Source organism: Sparus aurata, chromosome 16 (assembly GCF_900880675.1).
Source record: "Sparus aurata chromosome 16, fSpaAur1.1, whole genome shotgun sequence".
NCBI lineage: Eukaryota > Metazoa > Chordata > Actinopteri > Spariformes > Sparidae > Sparus > Sparus aurata.
Window position 1 is genome coordinate 20,007,203 of NC_044202.1, and position 16,386 is coordinate 20,023,588.

At 38.5% G+C, this 16,386-nt stretch overlaps 1 protein-coding gene across 1 annotated transcript in view; it reads right to left on the bottom strand.

Moving 5' to 3' along the window:
- Positions 1-16,386, bottom strand: part of LOC115566115 (uncharacterized) — a 40,880-nt gene that overhangs the window by 4,056 nt on the left and 20,438 nt on the right. The window contains exons 79-107 of the mRNA XM_030391838.1: positions 16,151-16,257; positions 14,712-14,882; positions 14,420-14,625; positions 14,197-14,297; positions 13,950-14,068; positions 12,708-12,863; positions 12,279-12,493; positions 11,906-11,991; positions 11,641-11,768; positions 11,284-11,409; positions 10,946-11,136; positions 10,755-10,846; positions 10,151-10,293; positions 9,818-9,942; positions 9,613-9,739; positions 8,631-8,843; positions 5,654-5,824; positions 5,265-5,411; positions 4,802-4,851; positions 4,584-4,716; positions 2,910-2,992; positions 2,656-2,782; positions 2,167-2,357; positions 1,391-1,481; positions 1,159-1,279; positions 828-1,009; positions 584-739; positions 324-457; positions 90-223 (exon numbers count right to left, since the gene is read on the bottom strand). Coding sequence (XP_030247698.1) covers positions 90-223; positions 324-457; positions 584-739; positions 828-1,009; positions 1,159-1,279; positions 1,391-1,481; positions 2,167-2,357; positions 2,656-2,782; positions 2,910-2,992; positions 4,584-4,716; positions 4,802-4,851; positions 5,265-5,411; positions 5,654-5,824; positions 8,631-8,843; positions 9,613-9,739; positions 9,818-9,942; positions 10,151-10,293; positions 10,755-10,846; positions 10,946-11,136; positions 11,284-11,409; positions 11,641-11,768; positions 11,906-11,991; positions 12,279-12,493; positions 12,708-12,863; positions 13,950-14,068; positions 14,197-14,297; positions 14,420-14,625; positions 14,712-14,882; positions 16,151-16,257 — 4,026 coding nt within the window. The remainder of the gene's footprint in view (positions 1-89; positions 224-323; positions 458-583; positions 740-827; positions 1,010-1,158; positions 1,280-1,390; positions 1,482-2,166; positions 2,358-2,655; positions 2,783-2,909; positions 2,993-4,583; positions 4,717-4,801; positions 4,852-5,264; positions 5,412-5,653; positions 5,825-8,630; positions 8,844-9,612; positions 9,740-9,817; positions 9,943-10,150; positions 10,294-10,754; positions 10,847-10,945; positions 11,137-11,283; positions 11,410-11,640; positions 11,769-11,905; positions 11,992-12,278; positions 12,494-12,707; positions 12,864-13,949; positions 14,069-14,196; positions 14,298-14,419; positions 14,626-14,711; positions 14,883-16,150; positions 16,258-16,386) is intronic.

Consider the following 16,386-nt stretch of genomic DNA (forward strand, 5'->3'; position numbering starts at 1 on the left):
ATCAGAGTAGAAAGGAAAACAGGGAATTAGAGAGGAGTATTCTGAGAGATAGTGAAACAGCCAGAGAGAAAGGTAGCATGCCCTCTTACCTAGATAGGGCTTTATCAAATTGTAGTAGGCACTCCGACTGGTAATTTGTGCACTGAAGGAAGAGTTACTGATCTCATACAGGACTTTCTTCTGTTCAGATGAACATGATGTCACATCCAGAGGTTTGGCACTTCTGACAAGGTGAAAGGAGAAAGTAACATACCATGTTACATTTCTGTCATCACTGGCAGTGACCATTTCCAGGCATCTTTAAGCTACATGCTACCACCCACCTGATACTGTCTGGGGTAATAGTCATCAATGTGCTGGAGTCTAATGAGCACAGGTTGGAGCCAACACTGTTGAGCTCAGTACTGCCCAAGGCGTTTCCAGAAGTATTCAGATACTTGGAGATGATTGCTTTGCTCTATACAAAATAAAAGTAAAATATGTTTAACTTAGTAAAAAAAAAAGTGTATAAATGTATGCAGGTATGAGTATCTTTCATAATATTTTACATTTAAAGACTTGAAAGAATTCCTCTAAATTATACCTTTGCTGCTTCCCATGGTCCATCATCAGCATTCATGAGTGCAGCCAGGGTGTCAATTTTGGTGATGTTCCACTTAGAAATGTCATCAAGTGACGCCACGCGAGACACTGAACCGAGCACCTGAACTTTCTCATCAGAAAGACCCAACGGGAATGCCTAAAAGAATAGAGCAATTGGAGTAATGCATGGTAGTGCATTGCAATATAAATCAACCACTTTTTGGTCTGATCAATGCTAGAATTACCTGGTTGAGTTTCATCAGAATGACCTTCTGAAAGTCGTTGTCATCCACTTTCTCACAGATAGAGGGGAGGTTGTCCCTCAGAACAGGGATGTCCAGGCAGAGGTCAAATTGCATCTGGTCGTAGCCGAAGGGGAAGGAAGCGTCACTAACTGTAACCTTGGTGATGTTGCCCACAGTACAACCTTGATATTAATGGGAATGAGAAAAATAAAAAGAAGTCATATTGGACACATAAAGACAGCACACACATACAGATCAGTTTTCAAAAATATCATACAGTATCTGCAACTATAATGGCAAAAACCCATTTCTGTCTCTCTTTCTTCTTTACCTGCTCCTCGTTTTGTCTTTTGAGCACTGATCTCTTGAAACAACACCTTGAGCTTCCTCTTCTGTGTCTTTGATCTTCTCAGGTTGGGCATGAAGTTCCTCAGGAACCTTCTCTTTGTTCTCTGCAAAAAACAAGACAGAAATAACAGTTTTAACACAATGTGGGAAATTAATAAAAGGTCGAATTAATGTTATTGGACGAATGAGTTTCAAGAAGCTGGTTAAACACATACACTTTTGAACTGGCCCCAGAAGTTTCTTGTTAAATAAAGAGGTAGGAGCCCAAGGTTTTCCAGGGTTTGCTTGTTCCAGGTGCTGGGGGTCCTGAAAAGAGAAAATATTTTCATATAATATTGTCAACATCAGATGAAAATAACGTCCATGGCCATAAAAGTTCTAAAAACACCTCTAAATAAATCTGGTAATGATTTGAAGGTAATACAAATTTGTATCTGGCACAGACTCAGGCTAGTGTTATTTATGAAAACAGATGGACTGTAGTTTAACAAAAACATTAAGATTATGATTAAGCTGTCCCTTTTCTCAAAATTTGCAGGTAACACAGCAGTACAGATCATCAATCATACCATATACAGTAACTGTCCTTGTGTGTACATGACGTGCATGTAAGTGAAAAACATAATTCAAACAAAAAATGCATTTGTTTGGGACAATTTTCAACAAAGTGAGAATCAAATGAATTAACTATTTACAGCAAGAGGTTTTTGTGGAGTTGACTCATAATGAAATACAGTGTGTTCGAGGTAATGAAGGAGCATGCCACGCGGAGTAACAGAGATTTTGGACAACACTGGAGCTCCATAGCACAGAGAAATAATCCAAATCAGGTTTTGAATACTCAGATAGAGCTCGATAGCAGGATCATTTCATTGCTGGTTTTGGTCTTTTAATGGGATTTACTGACAATAAGAAGAATATACACTTAGACACTTAGAATAAAGGCAGTGTTGTGCTCTGAATTGCTCTAAATTTGTCGTCACTCTCGTACCCGTATTTTGTTTCCCCTGACAGCAGCATACTCTCCATGGCAGCCACCTGGCTGTCAGAGAAGTCCTTGCAGGCTTTAAGTTTTTCAAGAATGAGAGGATCAGCGTTCTGGATGTAAGAGCTGTTCAGCGTGCAGGCCATGTTCCCGAGCACCTCCACGTTGTCTCTGCTCAGCTTAGTCCCACTTATACCCTAGACAGTTAAAGACAGATGTTCATTTAAAATTATACCACACTACCTTTACAGTTAAGTTAGTGATATACATTAGATGAGGGAATTATTTTCTGAGCCAGACTTCCAGTTTTGTGTGTTCGCTTTTCCTTTTGCATCAATATAAAAATGTCATATGTGCATCTATACATTTCTTTGTATGTGCTAGCGATCACTGATGCAATGCAGCTGGAATTCAATTCATACCCACCTCATTACAGTTTTATGTTATGAGCTGTAAGCAATTTTTGAAGTAAATCCTAATTTCAATAGTGCTCACCAAGCAGCTCCTGGCTTCACTGAGCAGCAGCGAGTCCTTTTTCAAAACCCTGGAGGCCACAGAGAAGTCTGCAACACCCACTGCTGAGAGGTAAGACCTGCAGTTGGCTCTCTTGACGTCTTTGTTGCTGTAATAAATAGACATTAGGTGTTAAAAAGGGCAAATACACTTTATACTACTTACTACTATACTACTTTTAAAGGCAGTTGCACATTTGGAGGTCAGTACAATAAAATGCTCAGAGACAGACTCACTTGAAATAGAGAAGCATGTCTGAGGGATAATCTGTGAAGTTCTGGGAGAGGTTTCCATCGAGGAGGTTGAGCATGCAAGTCAGCTGTAGAAAACGATGCAGAGACACACAAAGAGGAGTGCATAACACACACAGCTTACACTTTTTTGATTTATGACCCTGGTATTATTCTTCAGACTTGTCTTGATTATTGACTTTAGCTAAAGGAAGATAGTAATGTAATTTAATGAAGTTAACTTTAACACTGATCCCTTTGAAAGGAAACCCAAATGAAAACATAAGAAACACGATAACAACCTTAACCAACTGAGGCTCAAATAAGGCTTAAAGACAACCAAAACTACATCAGTTCAAACATAAATAAAAAATGTTTGCATCTATAGTAGGTCATATATGAATATCAATAACTAGAACATGCTTAATGCCAGAGCTATGCCACATTATCATGTACCTTCTATATATCGTTGGCTTTTGGCCTGTGTAAAAACAAGCCTAACTGTGTGGTAGCTAGGGATTTTTTTCGTGAGAATCAAGTGAAAATTACCTTTACTGACTTCTGTGGCACTGGAGAACATATTAGAGCATTTTGATGACTAGAAAACCTTTAACCATCTTTGAAAACATTACAAAATGCTAGTATATATAATATCATACATAATGATAAACCATGTTGAAACTATGTTGAACTGAATTCTAAACATTTTTTTTTTCAAAATGAAGTAAACTGTGACAAAACTTGCACAAAGCTGATGAAATCATATACACCACTAACTATACTATTGTATACTATATACAAGAAAACCAACTACAAGCCTAACTTTACCACATATTCAAGATGCTGCATTATACAACCAACAATTTTCTATAACAACAATCACCTTCAAGAAACTGTACGATGTTCAAAGTACTATACTATAAGACTATATCTCTCCATGCTGTCAAAATGCTGCCAAAAAGCGCATTTCTTCCTGTGATTTTTGTACTGCGTGCTCAGCTGTGTAGAAGGACGGACGGCGCACAGTGACGCGTTGAAAATAGTTTGCTCAAATCAATGACGTTACCTAATATAGGTGGGCTCAAATGCAACCTAACTTTTAATACATATTTTGGTTGGAAAGGTAAAATGATTAGCTACAAGCATGGATGATTGACATGTTGATATCAAATAACATCCCCTTTTCTATCAGGGCTGTGAATGGTACATGACAGCGCCCATTGGCCTTTAAAGCTAGGAGCGTGTGCTGTACTCCAGGGGCTGTCCTGGGGTAAAACGAAAAGAAAACAGAAAGGGATGGGGTCATGTCATGGTGTTTTCTGATAAATAGAGGCCTAAACACAGGAGAGAGTAGTCTTTCCTTTATTCGGATACATGCGAGCTCTAGCTGAAGGTGTGAAACGCTTTCTTGTGGGTTCATGTTATACATGCACGCAACCTGAATTTATACACACACACATTTACTGTGGCTAACTATAAAAAAAATAACATTTAGGACAAATGATCCAAAATTTGACTGATCTGCTGAAATAATAAGCAGAACACATTTATCTTGAGGTAAATACTGTGGTAATTTTTAAAGAAATTACAAATAAGTTACCTGATAATTTCCATTGACTCACCATGTCATTTGCAGACCTGTAAAAGACTAAGTGTTACTTAAATGTCCTTGAATCTAACCTGTGATTCCTTCAGCTCCACCTTGGCCCTTCCTCTTCTTGGCCTACAGGCACTGATCAGCCCCTGGATCCTCGTTCTTCTCATCCTTTGGACTGAGGAACATGTGAAGCCTTGCAGCACAGATGGAGAAAGCCTGTGGAGGATCATGAAACACCACAAAGAAATTTTATAGAAAGTGACAAGTCTTCTACTGGGAAAATAATTGTTACGTGACTTACTGCTCGACGTCAATGTTTGTTTCACCCAGTGTCCCAAAAAACATGGATGCCTAGCAGAACAGACACAGAAATATCAGCTAAAACTTTAAGCTATACGTTTTTATTTTTTGGTGTGGGTATTTTAATAGCTTTTATCTGATACTGGAAATAGGCCAGCCTTAGAACCTTAGGTAGAAACAGATTAACTTAAAAAAACAAGTTCCTGTGGGATACAATAAATATGACTTCAATTACAATTCTCCTGATAAGAAATTCAATTGTCTTGGTTTTATTGAGCAGTCACACTATGAACTTAGTAATGTTTTTTTATTTGTCTTGAAAAGAACTGAAGTCTGAGGGAAACACTGAATAAATGTCTTTTGTAGTACTGTAATGAAACATCTGTGACTTCAGGGTGAATACATAAGCATCATCATCACTTCAAAAACTTGTTTCTGCTCTCTGTGTTTAGTCACATACTGACCTGATCGCTCGTCCATTCCTTCTTATTAATCACACTGATGTCCGCCATCTCCTGAGAAAATACCAGCAGGGACGGAGGGATCTCAGTTGCCATGGCATCAGGGACATTCACAACCACTTTGGCTGGACTTGAATCCACAGAAATGATCTACCAGGAAATCAAAGACAGTTAAAACAGAGATCATAAATCATCTAATAATCCATAAATTAATACATACAACATATTAGTTCAATTCTGGGGTTCTTAAAATATATTTTTCCATTCTAGTTTCATATGTTTTTTTTTATCTCACTCTCTGATCAGCAATGTCGACAATGCAATAATGTCACATGTTCAAATACTACAATCATGGCTGTAATGATGTGGTGGATCAGAAGTTAACTTTGTACCTTGTTGACAAATGTCTGTTGGACAACTTTTGGGGCTCCCAGCATGTTGGAAACAAAAGCACTGCTCTTGGAGATGCTGAGCAGCATAGATGCCGGGATTTTCTGTATTGATTCTGAAGGAACTCCAGAGACAAGTGTGCCAAGAGATTCCAGGGAGGATCCATCATTGATCTGATAGATGGATGGATGGATGGATGGATGGATGGATAGATAGATGGATAGATAGATAGATAGATAGATAGATAGATAGATAGATAGATAGATAGATAGATAGATAGATAGATAGATAGAAAACTTTATTAATCCCCAAGATAAGAAACAATCAAGTACTATATACAATAAATGCTTAAGTAGTTATGAAATAAAATAAAATATTGAGGTAAATGCAATAAAATGCTCAGTTATCGTGGAGTAAAGGTAAGTGGAACATAAGGTGCAAGAGAATAAGGTCCAGTTTTATTTAGAGAGGTAATAGTTTAAAGCGCAAAAATTATGTGTGTGTTTTGAAGTGAGCGTTATAAAGTCTGATGGCACCAGGTAGGAGTGATTTCCTGTGCCGTTCCTTCAGGCAGTGGGGTTCACTGACTCTGTTGCTGAGGCTGCTCTCAAGCTTGTCCAGTTTTGTGGAGGGGCTGAGAGACATTGTCCATGATTACCAGCAGTTTCGCCAGCATCCTGTCCTCTGCCACATCCTCCAGGGTGACAAGCTCAGAGCCAACAACAGACCCTGCCCTTTTTGATGAGTTCAGTCTGTTGGCATCCTTCACTTTGATGCCCCCACCCCGGGACACCACAGTGAAGGAGATGGTGCTCGCAACTACAGACTGAGAGAACATCTGGAGTATCCGGTCACCATCTTTTTGGTCTTTGCCACATTCAGCTGCAGCTGGTTCTTCCTACACCACTTAACAAAATTGCCGACCAGGTCCTTGTACTTATCCTCCCTCCCACCCACTACGTGCCCCACAACGGCCGTGTCATCAGAGAATTTCTGCAGATGACACGACTCAGTGCGGTACTTAAAGTCTGCAGTGTAGGTGGTGACGAGGAAGGGAGACAGCATGGTTCCCTGGGGGGCGCCGAACTTGCCGATCAGACGGTTAGACGCACAGTTCTGTGATCTCATCAACCCATGTGAGGAGGGGAGAATCAGTGCTGCCACTCCCACCACGCGCCTCATGCGCTGTGCATAGGGCACCATGTGCTGAGTGGGCACCAAAAATAGCCTTAAGAAAATCATCATAGTCATAATAATTATAATGCCAATATTATTTCTAGGCACTTTTTAGGCATGTATATCACTTCCCAACTCACAAGCTCCCCGTGGATGCCCCTCCCTATCTCAGTGGTCTGTTGGATTGCGCCTGACGAAGTTTGACAGCAGGCTGTCAGCTTTTTGGGAAATGGCCTCGAAAGGACCGCAGGACTCAGGAGCAGAGAAAAAAAAGCAGAAGAAACTGCAAGATGATGCCTGTGCATCACTTTCTGTAAGTCCATGTTTAAATACAGGAAATGTACTGCTAATGTAATGATTAGCCCAGCATACACCTCGAACTAGCTGACGTTATTTCTTATGTTAGCAAACTCAAATATGTTATAACTTAGGTGCAAGCTAAATTGAGATTTTACTGTTAAACATTATCTATGCATTTTACAAGTAACTGACACCAGCTAGCTGTTACTTTACTTTAGATACTGAGCAGTAGTTTATGGTTTATTTTGACGTGACGGTGGTCAGAACTTTCTCAGTAACGTAACAGTTAGCAGTCAGTGCACATGGTAGGCTAACAATTCCTCTTGCCTCAGACCATTTATTACCGTGTACCGTGCGGTTAATAGTCGTTAGCCAGGCGTTTAGCAAAGTTTACCTATCATAGTGTCAGTCTCTCACACAAATTAGCGGAGGTGTCGGATGTGCAGTGGGACTGAAAATGGCTCTTGATAATGTAAAGTCTGAAGAACTCAGACTTGTAGTGTTACCGCTACAGCTAGCTTAGCTACAGCTGAATGTGACAGAAGCTACATGACAAAATGGGCGTTTTGATTACTTTTATGTCAGGATGCAAAGGCATGGACGACATCTGCCATTAAAATAGAAAAATGTTTTGTAATAGACAAAATGCTCTCATAACCATATTTAAGTTGCATTCAATTAAATGGTAAAATAATAATCATAAAGGAATTATGCTAGGACACCAAAATGGCTGGCAGAGGCACTGGGAAGAATCCACCTGTTTTGCCCTCAGCAAGGCACTGGAGAAGTGGAAGAACATGACAGCGGTGTGTCTGTGTCGTGGAGTGTTTACTCAGTGTAGCAGCAGGGAGGCTCACTTGGGGAGGGGGAGCTGGAGTCAAACCTGTTGAAAAACTGGTTGTTCATTACCCTCAGCTGCCCCTCCACCTTTCCTCTGGAAGCCGGTTATCTCCCTCATCGCCCTAGGTGTTCTCCAGTTTGTACTCCCAGTTCCTGTAGTTGTATTTGACTCTCTCCCTGATTGTGTTTTAGTTTTCTTTGAACATGCTTGAGCTCTGCTCGGTCCCCTGACCTAAAGGCTTAGGTCAGGGGACTGACCCAATGTATTCTGAGATGCAATTAGTAAGGCCATCAATGTCCTCCCTGTGTGGTTTGTACAGGGCATGACAGTCAGTGGTTTCCAGGGCATCCTGCAGTGATTCGATGGCCTTTAGGAGACCATTTTCTCACAGTCCTCACTGTCACTGGTTTCTGTTGAACCAGGCTTGTATGATGGAGAGAGCAGGACGAGGTTATGGTCTGACCTGCCCGGGGGGGAGAGCAATGGAGCTATATGCATCTTTAATATTTGCAGAGAGTAGATCTATTTTATTTTCCCTTGGTGTGCATTTAACAAACTGGCAAATACATGTGCATGTATCAACCCAATACAGAACACCGTTGTGAAACATTAAACACATGACATGATTATCAGCCATGTAGAGTGGACAGTAGGGCCTCTACCTGGAAACCTGAGGAAGTGATGGTTTGAATGATTGTGGTGGCCTGCTCCTGGTTCCATGTGCTGACTGAGCTCAGGGTGGATAAAGATGAAACCAGCACTGATGGAGCAACTGAAGTGATCTGGCTGCTGGTCAGGCTTGCGCTAGCACTGCCCAGGGTTGCAAACGTCTCTCCTGTGATTGTCTGGATGTTGGATGTCAGAGCAGCAAAGGCCTGTAGAATAAAATGCACCTGGTTATGAAACACCAGCTGAGGAGATTTTACTGTTGTATCTGTTTAATGATAAGCCACATATAAAATGTAGAGAGAATCATGCAGGAACTATATTTGATTCTCTTTTATTTTTCTAGAGACTTCAATATGCCTATTTATAATGTATATTCAAAACCACAAAACCTTATTGATGCACCCTTAACAGCAACAGTCATTACAGCCCCTCAAAAAACTGAGCTCAGGGATATGAAGAGAGATGTGCTTCACTGGTTGAAAAATTTAGCAGATTCACATTCACAGATTCTTATGTCAGTAAATAAGTAATGAGGAATATCTGGTAGCTGGTACATTCAAAGATTCAGATTACAACCTTGGACTTATTCTGAATGGGACCAGATTATTTTACATACACACTCCACCCCATCACTTATTTCCGCATGTAACTTTAGTGAGAGGATAGGATCACAGCGTTACATACATGTTTAATTCAAGATACAAGTTTTCAAGACATGACTTTGTCAATATGTGAAGAGTTTTGTTTGTAGTTTGCAGCTTCGTTCAACAAAAATGGACAGTAACTCTGTACTACACTGACCAACAAGGAAAATTATATGTGATAATCGTTCTTTTCAACCATATCTAAAAACCTAAGGTAACATTTTTGTAATGAGTGCATCTCTTTGTTTTTGTGTTTTATCCATAAAAGGGAAAATGTCAAAAAGGTTAAGTTCGAACTCTGTTTCTGCTTAGAAATAATTGAAGCTGGTACCTTAGCATTATCAGTTCCATTGCAGAATTTCTTCAGCTTATTCAATATGAGGATGGTATCGTTTTCACTCAAAGAAGAATATGCTGAACCAGGGACTTCAGAAGAGCACAGGAAAAGGCCTGGAAGCCTAGATGAAAAAACATTTTTCAGCCTCATGTAAAGAATAACAAACACTCAAATTACAAATTGTATTTATTTTACTCACTTCATAGGGCTGAAGGCTGGGTTGAATTTGAAAAGCTGCGATATGTACAATTCAGTTACATCTTCTGAGATTGCTTTGTTGTTAAAGAGCTCCAGGTTTGCTTGGTCCTCCAAGAACACTTCACTCTTCCAAAATAAAGGAACAAATAGGTCACACAACATAGACCCTTTGAATTTTTAAGTTTTTACCTACATACATTTATGATAAAATGAAAACAGATTTTAGCAAAACTAGATTACAATTGTGAAAGCTTTGGCTAGTCTAATTAAATAAACAATTTCTTCATTTTGTTCATGTTTGAGCATTACTATCATAACTGATATCAGGACATACTTGACTGGTTGAGACGAAGGAGGTGAGGTCATCCAAAGTGATAAACTTCACAAAGCTGCCGATGTTATTGACAAACCAGGCAGTAGAATTGAGTTCTGCATCACTGGCATTGTAGCATCTGACTCCATTCGTGGCATCTGTGCCTATGGACACAGGGAGAAGCCAGAACCTTGTAAACAAATAACCTCATGATTTAATTGTTTTATGCTTGTATTGCCATTCCTAGGCCACCACTGCAAGCGTGGCAGGAAGAAAAATCAACTACTTCATTTGTGATGTAACGTTTGTTTACAAAAGTTTGAAACTAAAGTAAACAAAACGTTGGTATAAAAATCTAGTTGTCTTATAACATCCATACTTATTTATAGTTTGTAGAATCACAGCATTTGCCCAATTTATTTTGTACAGGGTTAGTGACATATTTCATGAACAAAAAAAAACAAAAAAAAAAATCAAAGCTTTTGCCTCATTGAGTGTCAATATTAGCTTTCCTATAAAACATCAGGACTGGGTTGGGAAAAAAACTTAATACCTTTGATTGGATTTAAATACAGGCATTAAACATCCACTGTACATGGTACATTTTCTTGGAAATGTATCTTACCATTCCTCAAGTAGGTCTTGACAGTGGTGTACACATCACTCTGTCCAAACTCAGAGCTGTTGTATGTGAAGTTATTTCCCAATACAGCGACCCTATTGAAATAAAAGCCAACACAACATTGGTATCATATAATCCACCAATGATTATCCTGTTGTCACAGAGCTTTCTGGCACTGAGAAAAAGAGACCTACAGTTTCTGGAAGGCGTGACATGAAGCATTCTGCACTTTGACTGGGCTTATGAGGCTCTTGCTGAGGAATCTAAGATAGTTCCTCAACCGCAGGTCAAACCAGGAATCAGCCTCTGATCTGCTGTTGCTACTCAGCGCCAAAGACCAAACACAGGGGAGGATCACCATCTTCACATCATCTGGAACATCCTCCTAATGGCAAACACATGTATTTATATGTTTAAGTAAAGACTGGTGTAAAATCTGTGATGATCAAACTATGTCTGGATGCTACCAATCAATGTCTCATTAGTTATACTCTATGTTACATGATGAGCAACGTTCAGAAGAACAACATACGGTTTCTAGGAAGGCAGGAGTGTTGTTGTAGTTGTTGAAGATGACACATATGTCAGAGTTGTTCCCAATCACATTAGGTTGACTGAGGAATTGACGCAACTCTGAGCTGCTGATGGTACTTAAGAGCTGAAAAGGGTAAAAATAGCAAACGTGAAAAGATTATGCTATACAAAGCAATATTTTGACATCATTGCTAGAACCGCACGGTATCCAATCAGCATTTACATTCCAGCTATCACTAGATGCTGACTCTTAGAAATTAAGTGATGCTCGAATAATCTAATGTCAAAAGTCAATTCACTTTTCTGTAAGGGCATTTTTTTATACAGTCATTAAGGAAGCATCACTATATATTACCTCTGACTCGCGCGTCTGTGGCAGGAGAGAGATGAACGTGGACAAATCGGGAAAGCCAAAGCTGAGGAAAGTGTTTCTTAGATAGGTGTAGAAGCTTCCACCACTGTAACACTTTAGGGGCATTGGGCCTGTTTTCAAACACAAATAAAGTCACTGTGTGGCTTTATACAGAATAATCTCTATTCATCTTTAGCTCACTCTGTGAAAATATAATCACTTAATTCCAATTTCTATTTTCACATAAATGTGTATCTCTCACACAAACCTTGTAGGAAGAGGAGAGTGTTTTTGTAGACCTCTCTTTCGGTGTCGTTGCTTAGTGTCAAGTGTAGTGTGTCCAGCATTGCAATTCTAAATTCAGATAAACATTAGTCTGAGGCAGTTCAAAAATACATATCATCACAATGGTAACTATAAATTGCAAAAGTTGACTTCACTTAAAAAAAAATATCGAGGGAACTGATTACCTTTATACCACATTATAAAATGAAAATTTAAGTTAAATGAGCTAAAAAGGTTTAACAACTTGAAATTAAAGTCTTCTACTCTTGTTAATGTTGCTGTAATCGATCTCCTCGATTATATTGAGGATGACTTCTTCATATTTTCCAGTGCACCACCTTCACAGAAATTCTTACATCTCTTGACTGCTGTTACAACTCCTGTTCTTCCCGATGTCAAATAAAGGTGTCACCAGGCTGGGAGAGAGGTCAACCAGGAGGGGGCTCAGTCGAACCCTGAGCCACAGCTGGAACTCTGTGTCATTGATGGCGACAGAGGACAAATTCCCTCTGTTGATAACTGCCTGGAGGAAGGCAGACTTTACCTCTTCTGTGTAGTTGGCTGGATGGATCTGGGGAATTTTTGCACAGTATTAATAAATTATTATCATGTTTCAATTTCTTGGTAATTTTCATACTATCATACATTAAAGGTACAGTGTGTAATATATAGTGGTATCTAGCTGAAAAGACTTGGCGATTTGGCTGAACTCATATAAAAAGCATGAGTGTTAACAAGCAATATTAATGTGCAAAAAAGAAGGTATCACCTATGAAGATGTTTACCTCAATGGCTGTCGAGACTATGTCAAAGAAAGCACTAAAGTCAACAGGGTTGATGACTGTCATTATTTTTGTCACATCTTGCATCCTTTGCAGCTGTGAGGGAGTTGCTGCAAGCTGGGTGAGCTGACTGAGAGTGAGAAGCTCTGCAACTGCCACCTGAAAGTAACAAGCAGCATTTCAGTGTGTACCAACAGCTGAATCTGTTATGGCATGCAGTGGTATGCTTAAGGTAAGCATCAGACTGACATTTTACACACAGAGAACATTTTAGTATCGCACTCAAATATTTCTATAATCAACATACAAAGGCAAGGCAAGAACAAATAATGGTATAATGACTTGCTAATTGGATGAAATATACCTGCCTGTTTCATCCATTAATCTAGAAACCTGAGTTGAGTTATTGTAGCTGCTGATCTGTAAAAATATTTATGGCTGTGTGTGCAATTTATAATTTAGGGAATAAGCAAAGTTTATTTAAGTAATTTTACTCTTGCTCTTCTGAGATTGTCAGGGATAAAGAGCTTATGTTCTGTATTTGTATTGTCATTGTTCCTATTTTTGCAATGTGTTAAGTATTTGTCAACATCCATAAATTAGTTTCAATAACATTCCTGACTAAATAACAGAAGAGACAGGTGTTGTTCAAAGGCAACTAGGGAAATCAGGAAAACAAATCAATAGAATTACAAATTGCATTCAAATGTTAACATTCATTGAGGTTAAAACATATTTGTTGATACTACACCTCCCTTGTGTATCTGAAATAAATGATGAATAAATAAATAAGATGCTACACAGTGAATATAACATTCAATATAATGGGCGACACTGGTTTAACCATCATATAACAGATTGCATTATATTTCTGAATACAACAATGCAATTATATCAATTATATCATTATTGTGAATTTGTTTGGTCACAATACTTGTGCAGTGAAAATCTGATATCGTGACAGCCCTACTTGGGAATTTTAAAGATGTAATGGTGTAAATTAAGTTGGGACCATCCCACGAGTTCCAAACTGCAAAATCCTGGAAATTTACTTTACCCATAATTTCACAATTTAATTCTCCAAAGCTATCTCAAACATAAATATACACACCATAGTTTTATTTAATGAATTTGATGTTTATATAAAATCATAATTGTACATTTAATTTGATGCAGACACAAAAATGATAACATGTTCAAACATTCCTATGTGAAATCTGACAAGGACTAAAAGGCCACACTTACTCCATTGAAATTCCTCTTCAAAGTGACAAAATCTATATAGGAGGCATGCAAACGGAACCGACCAAAGTTTTCCTCGAGCCATTGTCTATCATCATTTACAGATTCAACACAGGAGAGACCTAGGAATCAAAATAATGACTCTTTAAAATGAACATTCAGTATCAAACACAGAAATGTGGAATCAGACATAATCAAGACACAAAAGTACTTGACATGTAATGTTATGCTATTTTACTATCCAAGTTACCAGAGGAGGAATGTCTCCCAAGATAGTCCATTGTGAAGGTGAAAACCTGTTTGGTCTGCCTCACAGAGAGATGAGTGAAAACATTGTCGCACCCCTTGACACTGTGAAGGGAATTAAAATTCTTTCATTTACCAAAATGTGTAAAAGAAAGTTGAATTTTCTATGTAAATTCCACAACCCTTGTGGTTATTTTGACAAAAAGAAAAATAGAGTTTTCACTCACATCTCTTGATAGGAGTCACAGCTGATATTTCTTGGAATAATTTCAAAGGTGGTTGAGTCAATGCTTGGGAGGAATAGAGGTAGGTAGACCTGAAACCACAACTTGAATCCCTCAGCATTTAGCATGGATACTTTTGATCCAAGCGCCATTAGTGTCAGATTTAGCACGGTGTCACGCACTCTTGGATCAATGGTTGTCAGGTTTTGCTAAAAAAAAAAATGAGACAGATTTGTCATTTTGTTGATGATTGCAGTGGAAAAATCAATAAGCTAAATGTAATTAAGATACTGACCTCTGCAGCACCGCTAACAAATTTCTCAAAGAAAGAACCAAGTTCCTCCACACGTGATGAAACAGTCAGTTGCGTGAATGTTTGTCTCACAAGGGTCTCATTTGTGAAATTGTTTGGTTCAAGAAGCAATTCAGCTTTTTGTCTTGGAGAAAGAGAGGCTAGTATTGTCGCCTAAGAGAGGGACACAAGATAAGAACCTCATTTAACAAATATTCAGTTTTAGGAAAAACTTTCTCAGTTTTGTTCAATGCAGAAACAGTAATTCTTTGTAACCCTACAAACTAAAGCAGAGTCATCTAATGGGGCTGTATAGGTTTTACAAGCTACCACAGATGCTTACACAAACATTTACATTTTAGGGCATTTTATAAGATGCTTTTGTCCAAAGCGCCTTACAGTATTTCATACATACATTCATACACTGATGGCGGTGGCTGCCATGCAAGGTGCCAACCAGCACATCAGGAGCAGTTTGGGGTTCAGTATCTTGCCCAAGGGCACTTCAACATGCAGTCCAGGGGAATCAAACCAGCGACCTTCTGATAACAAGATGCTGGCTCTACCCCTGAGCAAAAGCTGCCCATTTACTCATGAATGCTCTGCAACTCATGTATCAGCCTGGGAAAAGTGGCAATGAAGAGTCCTCATATGGGTCATACCATTTTCACTAAATAGATACTGGATGATCACAGTATGAAATCCATATTAAATATAAATTTAAAGTTCTTGGAATTATGGTATGAGGAACTATACTTGAGACCAACTAAGACCTAAAGGTTAAGTATTTCTGCTTAAAAATCTAACCTGCTTAATGTTTAACTTCTCATAGTCATTAGATTTTTTCTGTCATTACAGCCCCTGACTCTTGTCTTAATTTGTTCAGAATCTAAATTAAACATTGTGATTATACTTAATAATACAGACGCTTGTGTACATTTGTTTTCTGGTGTTGTATAGAGTACTAAAGTGTCCTACTTAAAGTAAAACATTACTCTGGGAAAAGTGAAAGTCATCAATATAAATAGTACATAAGTAAATGTCTTACATTATCTGAAATTAAGTTTACTGATAATAAAATAAACTTTCTGGAAAAAAATGTAGTTAAATATCAAAAGTTCTAGGATAAGTAAATTGGACATTTAGTTTTTGGCACTCTATGTATCATAGTTTGGCTGATTACTGACCTGGCCAATTACTGTATATCACATTGAGCATTATTATTTTTATGTACGATAACTGACAAAATATGTATTTTTAGAAATATATGTGCTCTGAATCAGTGTGCAATGTGCTAAGTAACTAGAAACTAGTGTTATTAAAGATATATAATACAGAAAAAGCACAATTAATATGTAAAAGTTGTACAATACGTGGATAATGTGCTTAGCTACATATCATCGTGTTTTAAAATATGACTAGGAATAAAATATATTACTCACCACAGAGAGGTTGAAGACTTTGAGCTCAGAGTATGTCGTGTATTTGGAAAATGGACCAAAGTTGGCTCCAAGCCATTCCGAATCACTCTGATTTCCCTGCCTGCAAGCTAAAGCACGTAGATGGACGTTAGCATAAATTACAATTCAGCAAACATTATTTGTCACACACACACACACACACACACACACACACACACACACACACACACACGGAACAAGTCGAGTGCCAATTTCCT